The sequence below is a fragment of the Alosa pseudoharengus genome, unplaced genomic scaffold (assembly GCF_046254945.1).
Source record: "Alosa pseudoharengus isolate Yale_2024_CS ecotype anadromous, Long Island Sound unplaced genomic scaffold, YU_APseudo_1.1 YU_APseudo_1.1_scf_4, whole genome shotgun sequence".
Classification (NCBI taxonomy): domain Eukaryota; kingdom Metazoa; phylum Chordata; class Actinopteri; order Clupeiformes; family Clupeidae; genus Alosa; species Alosa pseudoharengus.
Genome location: NW_027468774.1, coordinates 7,931,779 through 7,942,155, shown reverse-complemented (window position 1 = coordinate 7,942,155; position 10,377 = coordinate 7,931,779). Strand labels below are relative to the sequence as shown.

Below are 10,377 nucleotides of genomic sequence, written 5' to 3'. Positions count from 1 at the left end.
TCACTTACAAACACTTCAGTTCATATAAGGTCAGCTTGGGGATGGAGAACAAGGACAAACAAGCTCGTCCTGCAAGATGTTTTAAACATAAACATAATTATCTCCTCCGGCAAGGTGTTTTAAACATATATACTTTAGGAGCATAATTATCTCCTCCGGCAAGGTGTTTTAAACATAAATACTTTAGGAGAATAATGATCTCCTCCGGGCAAGGTGTTTTCAACATAAATACTTTAGGAGCATAATTATCTCCTCCGGCAAGGTGTTTTAAAGGGACACCAGGCAAGCCTGATGCTTTTTCTCTACGAAACTCCCCCTCGCTCGGTCTGAAGCTCTTTTCCTTTTCTTTGCGTCTTCCGTCAAGGGTTTTCGCTGATTCTTCGCTGGCTCTGCCATTATACACACGTTTGCAACAATCTCTAGCGTTTCGTTAGCCTGCCTCTGTGCTGTAAACTGATCCTGCTTCGGTCGGCGGGTAGGATACACCGAACTTGCAAGTGGGATATTCTTCCTACAGGCAGTAGGGGCGGGCGAGAGAGCCTTCATTCGCCCCATAATGAGTCATTTAACCATATACCGACTTACGAAGATGATTAATTAACACGAAAACGTTGCCTGGTGTCCCTTTAAACATAAATACTTTAGGACAATAATTATCTCCTCCGGCAAGGTGTTTTAAACATAAATACTTGAGAAGAATAATTATCTCATCTGGCAAGATGTGTTAAACATAAATACTTTAAGACAATAATTATATCGTCCAGCAAGGTGTTTTAAACATAAATGCTTTAGGAGAATAATTATCTCCTCCGGCAAGGTGTTTTAAACATAAATACATTATCAATGATACGGATTGCCACGTACGAATGCACCATGAATATGTTCTTTGTCTTTTTGGGTTTTTGTTGATGTCCTGTCATGAGCACACTGAAGCAAATCCCTAGCAACTTGCACCGCGTTCAATGGCAATAAAGTATTGAATCTTGAACAAATGCTTTGGTGTGAACACATTTATTTTGGTGGGCCATTATTGATTAAGCAAACGTTTAGTGAAGACTGTTAAGACTTTCAACTTTCAGTATCGTCAACTAAGCCTTACTCAGAACCACCTGTCAACCTAAACCAAACTGTGATGCTTGTTTTTACATAGCTCACTTTACATTACCTCATCAATGGCAACAGATTGTTTGTTTACAGAAGGGGCATCTAAACACACAAGGACTCATTAGGATCTTCAGTGTATAAATAGGATTTATTTCAGAGTGGTACTGACCAACTCTCAGACACTGAGAGATCTTTTAGTGTATAAATAGCTTTTATTTCACTGACCAAATCTCAGACACCGAGGGATCTTTCAGTGTATAAATAGCTTTTATTTCACTGACCAACTCTCAGACACTGAGAGATCTTTCAGTGTATAAATAGCTTTTATTTCAGAGTGGCACAGACCCACTCTCAGACACCGATGGATCTTTCAGTGTATAAATAGGTTTTATTTGTTTTAAACCATGCAGATCCTCAGTTACAGTGTTTACGGTGTACAGTTACAGTCAATAAAAAGCGTTATTCTGTATAGGGGCTGACAACACAACAAAGAACTTAAAAGAATATAGAGACTTGAACACAACATGGATGATCTGTCAATATAGAGATTTGAACAGAATATGGGTGATGTGTCAGTGCGTTACTAAAGGCAAGGGGAAACAGTTTAGTTCCATAGAGACTCTAGTCATTAGTGCCCTGCCATTGCATTAACCAGTTAAACCCAGCCTTTCCCTCCGCATGTCATGATTATTCAGCTGGTTATTAGAGTGTCCATTTCAAAAGCAGCAAACACGGCAGCGCCCTCTGGCTGTGTGGAGGTGGCACGGCAGGGTCGGGGTTGGGGCCTTTGGGGCGGCGCGGGTCAGGTTCAGGTTCAGCTGGGCTGTGTGGTGGGGGGCTGGAGAACCTGCTGCAGCACCGAGTCCAGTTTGTGCTCCAGAGAGTCCAGCCGCAGGTCCAGATGCTCCCTCAGCCGCGCCTCCATCTGCTGCAGACGCCTCTCTAGCGCCTCCTCCAGGCCACTGCAGCACGTGTGCGCCTCCCTGCAGGAGAGGAGAGCGGGAGGAGAGAAGGAGGAGACGAGAGGAGAGCGGTGCAATGGGCTGTGATTCTAGACACTATGGTGCTGTGCTATAGACACCGAGACACCGATTTTCAAAATGACAGACAGGCTATCATTTAATGATTATCTAAGGTAATGACAGACAGGCTATCATTTAATAATTATCTAAGGTAATGACAGACAGGCTATCATTTAATGATTATCTAAGGTAATGACAGACAGGCTATCATTTAATAATTATCTAAGGTAATGACAGACAGGCTATCATTTAATAATTATCTAAGGTAATGACAGACAGGCTATCATTTAATAATTATCTAAGGTAATGACAGACAGGCTATCATTTAATGATTATCTAAGGTAATGACAGACAGGCTATCATTTAATGATTATCTAAGGTAATGTATCATTTCAAGTGCAGACAGTCATTCCTGAATCAGATGTGTCTATCCAGCCTGTATTCCAGTAATCCCTGTTTTAGCTCACCAAACTGACCTCACCTGCACTCTAGTTTGATAAAGCAAACACACAGGCCATTGAATATCAGGTTTGGTAGAAACACCAAACATGTAGAGCACTAGCTCACCAGGTGAAGGATACCTATAACACCTTCCCTGAGCACGTCTGAAATGATCTCAGTGAGGCTATTCCTAAACAGGCCACCAGGGGTCACTGCTGGTCTTTTGTAATCGTCTGCTGACCGTTTAGAGATTGAATGAGCATGCACAACATAATGCTATTTCACTGTCAGATTCCCATTCTTTTCTAACTGTAAAAAGATGACAAGACATTAACAAAACTACTTCCAAGAATGTCATCTTTAAAGACTGGCATGCTACTGGACATCATATTCTATCAATCAAACGATTCAATTATGAAATCAACAAAACCTCAAACCTTGTGACTTTAACAAAGCTATACACAAACACAATAACACAGCTACATGTAATATTGAGTTATCATCCCTGAATATTAAGAGACAATTAAGCCTGATGGTGTGACTTACGGTGGTCTACAAAATAACTACATTAAGCCTGATGGCGTGACTTACGGTGGTCTGCAAAATAACTACATTAAGCCTGATGGTGTGACTTACGGTGGTCTGCAAAATAACTACATTAAGCCTGATGGCGTGACTTACGGTGGGCCGTTGGGCACGTGGGCCTTGCCCTGGGCGATGGCGATGGCGGTGGCGGCGGTGTCGTCCATGCGGAGTTGCGCCACCTGGCAGCAGACGCTCTGCAGCAGCGGGAGCAGGTCGGGTGTGGCGGCACAGTGCTGCCCGGGCGGCGCGCGCATCAGCGCTGACATCACCTCCGCCAACTTGCCCTGGCTCAGGCCCGCCGGGGGGGCGGGCGGCAGGGTGGCACGGCCAGACGCGGACAGGGCTGCGCTCGGGGTCGGGCAGGGGCGGTGCCCGACGGCGCCCGGCGCGGCAGTCTCTGAGAGGGACGCATTGTCCTGGGCAGCCGCGGTCAGCGCCGGGGGATGGGCGAGCGCCGCGAAGGGGAACGGGGACGGAGACGGAGAGGGCGAGGGGGAGGGTGGGGGGGCACGGGCCGTGGGGGGCGAGGGAACAGACGCTCCTTTAGTCAGGCCAGCAAACACGCCGCTGCCCGCGAGGAGGGGGAAGAAGCTGGCCATGGCATCCGCTTTACTCTGGAGGAGGACACACAGAGAGACAGAGAGAGAGATCTCAACAGCTGAACTAGAGAGAGAGAGAGAGAGAGAGAGAGAGAGAGAGAGAGAGAGAGAGAGAGAGAGAGAGAGAGTTCTCAGCAGCTGAACTAAAGAGGGGACAATAGAAAGGGAGCACGAGAGAGAGAGAGAGAGAGAGAGAGAGAGAGAAAGAGAGAGGAGCGAAAGAGTATACTTGGCCGAGAAACCTGATTTACATTTGTAAATGCAAATTTACACCTACAACTCACCCAACACAGAGCCATGGTGCACACATAGCTGAGGGCTGTGGTGACTGCAGCATAAAGTCCTAAATCCTAATCATATGTTTCAAGTACTGATGCTGACATGCAAGTTCAATTTGAGGTATTGGATGGCGGCTTTACATATGGCATAAGCACTGGGAAGGGTCAGGCTCTGCTGAGATTTATAGCATGTTGACACTCATGGTAATTTTCCTTGTACCACAGATATCTAGACTCAATCAAGTGGTCAAGTGGTCAATCAGGAAACAGGCTTTACTCTTTCAATGATCCGCATCAAGGGAGAGAGACAAGTTTCACCAGGAGGATTGACCCGTATCTCTAAATAATGGGAATATCCTAAACTTAAGTATGTTACCAACAAAGGGGGCATGACCTCTTGTTCTAACTCTGTATGAATATGAAGTAGATAGGTTACACGGGCTGATCCTCCTAGCTGGTCGTTAATCAGCCTTTAACATGGCCAAATGTTATGCTAATCGGACAGTTTCTAAGTACTTGGAACAGCCATAAGTGACAATAGGAAGGTGTAAAAAACGCCCATTCCTGCACACCTAGTATCTGTAGACGAAGAGTCACCCCTGGGAGTAAGCAGAGGTGCTCAGAAAGTCTTCCTTTCAATCCTGAATCTTAATCTACAGAATTTATGGACAAAAGATACAAATGGCCACAAAATCACGAATGAACATACAAAACACACAGTAAGTACACATAAAGGGGTGATTCACTACGCTTTCATTCCTCTGAAGTTCCTCTTCCTACTTTGGGATAGGGTCTTTTCCCTGTGCAGGAACCAGGACTGACAGACGAAAACAGGTCGCAAGGGCCCAGGCTAGTCAGTTCAGTCTCTTCTGCTATCAAAAGTTACAAATTATAAAAAAGTTATAAAAAGCTACAGAATAAAATGCATGAGGCTAAGGAGGTAACAAGGGCAAATGGTACACAATATTAAACAATAAAGGATACAAATGTGTTTTGAGATGAGAATTGAAGATCAGTGGCCAGAGCAAGATCTTCAACATGACAAGCCTTCGACAAATAAAGGAATCTATTGAGCGGCGCCGGCCTAAATAGAACTGAATCGTAACTGACACGGTGGCAGGGATAGGGTTGGGCACTGAGTGCATCGAACACAATGGCATCTAAGTAATGGGACGTGGGCATCTAAGAAATGGGACATGAACATGGGCATCTAAGTAATGGGACGTGGACGTGGGCATCTAAGAAATGGGACGTGAACATGGGCATCTAAGTAATGGGACGTGGGCATCTAAGAAATGGGACGTGAATGTGGGCATCTAAGAAATGGGACGTGAATGTGGGCATCTAAGAAATGGGACGTGAATGTGGGCATCTAAGTAATGGGACGTGGACGTGGGCATCTAAGTAATGGGACGTGGGCATCTAAGAAATGGGACGTGGACGTGGGCAGACGCAGTGAAAGAGACACACAGTGACACACACTAAACACAAAACTCCCAACCTCTTCAACTGTCACATGGGCTGTAAGCAATCTAAATGCCTTGGTTGGTATGGAGGATCACACACACACACACACACACACACACACACACACACACACACACACACACACACACACACACACACACACACACTGTACCTTCTGCTGGAACTGCACCATGTCCATGAGGTGCTGTGCCCCAGGTGAGAGGGTGGTGCCCATCTCCTCCATCATGGCCTGCACCTGCTGCAGGTCAATGCTGCCACCTGTGCCCACCTGCTGCGGCTTGGCCTCCAGGACTTGCACCGACACGTGGATGCCAGCGATGCCCACACTGGCGCGTCCTCCCAGAGAGAGCAGCTGGCATAGAGCATGACATCTGATCAGCAGCCATACTAAGCAGTTTGTGTTAAGTAATATGCTTCTATGTTTCCAGCTTTTGTAACATCAACAATGTATTTCGATGGCACACAGAAAGACATCACAGAGTACAGACGTTCAATTCCCACTGGCTACACAGGCTTTTCACTCATAGAACCGTGACCTCTTGCTAAAAAAGGTCAAGATGAAGGTCAAAATGTAGGAACTTCTTGTTGTGTCAGCTGTGCTGTGCTAGTGTTGGGGTTAGCAAAGCACGGTTGTTGCTCATTAGCTTGGTAGTTTTAAACAAAACACTTCATGCTGCCTTAACTCCGCACCTTCCAATCGATCACAAGTGTCAAAAAGCATTCTGCACTGGCAGGACAAGATCATTGGCCAAAATTCCCACAGCATTCCGGATAAGAATCCCCACAGCATTCCGGATCAGAATGTGACTGTTTGTCCCACGCTAAACATGGGTCAGCAGGGGCCAGATGCCTTTGTGGTCTGCTGATGGAGAGCTGCTGACGGAAACATCCAGACACACAACAGCCCACAACAGATGCAGTCTGGACAGAATAGTCACTGCTACTGTACTAGTATCTGAAAACAACAGAGGGGTGGGGACAGCACCAAATCTTACCTTCACTTCGCAGGACGTAGTGGGACACTCGAACTTCAAGTGTTTCCTGTAGAAAGGTCTGCTCTCTGTAGTTCTATGAAATAGACAAAAATAGGCGTCATGGTAACCAGAAGCACCTCTGAGATAAGAAGAGAGAAGAGCATCTTCTTCTCACCTCTGTGATAAGAAGATGCTTAACAAAAAACAAAACAACAATCATGGGTTTGTGTGACAACACACACATTGAGGAGAATGACTGTACAGTAGGTCTCTGGATGAAAGCATCTGCTAAAATGAATAAATGTAAATGACCCACAGAATAGCCTGCAAACATGACAGTACCAGCCAGTCTAGGGAAATTGTCTTTTTACAAACTCCTTTAGGCAAAGGGTAACAGCATCATCCAACAGCGCAAGAAGAAGCCGACATACCCTTCATGGTTGATGGTGGGATCTTTTTCCCCACGGCAGGTGCCGCAGTAGTCTCCAGATGCCGAGTACACCTCTATGGTGCGCGCCTCGCTGACAACCAGGAGAGAGGTGATAACGCTGCGTGGGTTCGGGGCACACTGGAGCGTAATTACGCATGGAGAGTCACCCACCTGGTCCAGGTACAAAGGCGCACCGCTATGGAAAAAACAAACACGATACTTGAACGAAGCACAATTCCTCTCATTGAGCCTAGTTCTCATATTGTTGCCTTAGTATTTGGAGTGTCTGAAGAGATATTTCATTGGTCTGTTTTACAGTCAGAAATATCGCCATTAATATTTGATAATGATGTAGACACTTACTCGCTTCTAGCAGTGGTGTCCACTTCCTGAAGATCATCCTCCTGGTGTGTCTTTATTACATCGCATATATGACAGTCTTCTGACCTGGATGCCCATGATATGCGGCCTGAAATGACACCATCTTCACTTGTCTTCATTTGTTCCGACATGACCCGTTACTAAGCAAAAGTAGTTCCAGTTTTATGTCTCCAGAATAATGCTAGCTGACTGAACGCTGCAGCCTGTAGTGTCCAAAACGAGACGTCATGATGTCGTTTGACTTTCGAAATACGTCCAACAAGCAATAACCCTTCTACAAAAATTAGTGGTCCTATCTTGCATAGAAACGTTTGTATCTCCCAGTCTTACAACTAACGTTAACGTTGATCTACAACGCTTGTTGGGACTCTTTGATGAAGCCACCAAGATTTTTCTTATTTATTGGCGAGTTTGGCCTTCCAATAACCGTGCAGGTGTGCAACTAAGATTGCGCAAGTTATGTAAAATACACAAAAGCATCTAAATATGATTTATTTACGCTAGCTACTCGGCACTACTGACACAGGCAAAACACATGCACATTGCTTCCTGAAAAGCCTATGTTTGGACTTATGACTTCGGAGCGCCATTATTACTTGGGATACGTCTCCACCTAGTGGATTGGAGTGGGTATAACAAACGTCAATAAAATCTTGGATGGGGGCGTGATATTCTGGGATAGATAGATAGATAGATAGATAGATAGATAGATCTAGTATGATAATACTAGACTAATACAAATATGAAAAAACACTACAACAAAACTATGTGGTTGTGTGGCTAAGTGACTGGGCTATAAGAGTCTGATAACACTGTGTGAGGAAAGAGGTGTCTGTAATGCCAGTAAATTTCACCCTGCCTGTTGAAACGCTGTGTGGGCCGGGGGACAAATGACTTCCTCAGCCTGTCTAGTAAGCAGGACAGTGACACCAGTCTGCCATACCCTAAAGAGCTGGTGTCAAAGGACAAAAAAACTGCACTTATACTTTGCAAAATAATATATTTATGTCCATAATAATAATAATAATAATACAGTAAAGTGCAGTAAAATGTGGTACAATCTATGTTATTTTCTTATGCCCAAAAGCATTTTTTGTAAGGGCATGCCTACTAAACACACTCCTCTACTTTGATTTTGCTGTGTGTAAAAGGTGACAGGCATTTTTTAAGGGCCCTTCTCTCCACCAATGATGTGGAGGATCCACCAGCTCTATAACAATGAGAGTATTTGTCCAAAGTGACTTACAGATGAAGACTGACAGTGCAGCTACAGTGCAAAAAGAGATAAATACTTTATTTACACACAAAACAGGATAAACAGAGGATGATAGTTTGGTTGTAGTTGCAATGTAGTTTGCAGAGGTGGAAAGTAACGAAATACATTTACTCATTTTACTGTATTTAGTAGTTTTTTTGTGTATTTTTTAAGTAGTTTTTCAAATTAGTACTTTTATTTTTACTTGATTACGTTTTGAGTGAAGTATTGTACTTCGCTACATCACAAATCCCATGCGTTACTGAGTAAAAAAAAAAAAGTTTAGACTAACGACAACCGAAAGGAAGGGGGGGAATTGCGCCCGGAACCACTAGAATGATCAGCATGTAGCATAGGCAGCCTAGGGCATGAATCAAGCTGGCACCAAGTCTTTCTAAAAGAGATGGAGATGGAAGTGGATAGGCTACCTCAGATTACCTGTGTAACCGAGGAAAGTGTATTTTCCGCTCTTTCAATGGGTTGCCTCAGTTCTATTGCGGAGATATTCAAGCAGTTTAACACCATGGGATTTCGTGTTTTAACGTGTGTGCTCACCTTTCTTTGGAAAGAAGTTTATTAGAATCTGTTTCCCCTCATGCGTTTTCTTGCAGAAAGACATTGTACCAGCAGCACAACAATTAGCTGTCCACTACTAACGATGCTCAACTACGTAAACAAAATGAGATACCTTACCTTACCTAGTCGTTGTGCAGGCGGACCAAACCATTTTGCGTGAGAGTGAGAGTGACCTTAGACCTTGTCAAACTCATATTAGGTAGAGGGACGGATTCGTTGAAATGAAACCTCATAGGGGGCTGTCATTGTCATGGTCATTATAATTTGTCTGCTCTTTCTCTCTTGAAATGCCCTACTTCCATGTTAGTTTTTCTGCTAATCCTTGCTGAGGATGGTTTGTAGTGCTAGGTTTAATCAATTTGTCATATCATAGAAATATTGCTTATAACACATTGTTGAAGACAACTGGATGTGAATTTCTTTTTTTTCTAATTTTCCCTTCCTACCAAAAACATCTGGGGTATGAAACCTGCTGGCGGGCCTGATGTTTGATACCCCTGCCTTATACAGTCTTCACTATTTTTTTGTATACAAAATTTAGTCAGTCAAACATTTTGTCTGACATTCATTTTGAAATTTAATTTGGAAATTAAAATATCCAGGTAAAATAAGATATACTCCAGACTTTTCAAGGGCCTTCTCCTCCATTGGGGCCCTGTAATCAGTCCCACTCTTCCCCCAGTCCGAGGTCCTTGGATCTGCTGAACTCCTTTACAAATAGAGTTTCTCTCTGAAACTCAACATGGGCCTGCCTGCCTCAGATGCCTGTGAGCAGCTTTTCAGTTGTGCTGGATTACTGTTCACTGCAAAGTGAGCAAGGATGAGCACAACTAATTTTGAAAATCAACTGCTGCTTTTTTCACATACTGTAGATCTCCGTTTCAGCAGCCAGCAGCTAAGGTAGCCAGGCAGCTGCAGCGCTACACTCTGGGGGGCATGAACATGCCCTAAGTAACTAAGTAACTTTTACTTAAAGTACATTTTAAATGAACTACTTTTTACTTTTACTTGAGTACATTTTCAGATGGGTAATTTAACTTGTACTTGAGTAATATTTCATCAAAGTATTGGTACTTTTACTTGAGTACAATATTTTAGTACTTTTTCCACCTCTGGTAGTTTGTAAACAGGACCCTGAGGATACAGGGGATGTCAGATTCCCTGTATCGCCAGTGGGGGCAGCAGGGAGCGATGCCTGAAATGTCCAACCCCGGAAGCACCGCCATTTTACAAATAACCGCGCA

The 10,377-nt window shown here is 44.1% G+C and overlaps 1 protein-coding gene across 1 annotated transcript; it reads right to left on the bottom strand.

The window, feature by feature from the left end:
- Positions 1-826: 826 nt before the first annotated feature.
- cunh10orf88 (chromosome unknown C10orf88 homolog) lies at positions 827-7,848 on the bottom strand. The gene is made up of 6 exons (XM_076267180.1): positions 7,285-7,848; positions 6,923-7,117; positions 6,513-6,585; positions 5,669-5,869; positions 3,249-3,766; positions 827-2,087 (listed from the first exon to the last, which is right to left on the bottom strand). Exons 1-6 carry the CDS (start codon positions 7,431-7,433, stop codon positions 1,919-1,921), a joined length of 1,305 nt encoding a protein of 434 aa, XP_076123295.1. The 5' UTR covers positions 7,434-7,848; the 3' UTR covers positions 827-1,918.
- Positions 7,849-10,377: the final 2,529 nt, after the last annotated feature.

Bases quoted from the DNA above. Each gene is read 5' to 3' on its own strand.
- cunh10orf88 (XM_076267180.1), bottom strand. From the start codon at position 7,433: ATGTCGGAACAAATGAAGACAAGTGAAGATGGTGTCATTTCAGGCCGC. The intron at 6,586-6,922 runs GTATGTCGGCTT...TCTATTTCATAG, and splicing joins CCCACCATCAACCATGAAGG to AACTACAGAGAGCAGACCTT. The intron at 5,870-6,512 runs GTAAGATTTGGT...GCTCTATGCCAG, and splicing joins CTACGTCCTGCGAAGTGAAG to CTGCTCTCTCTGGGAGGACG.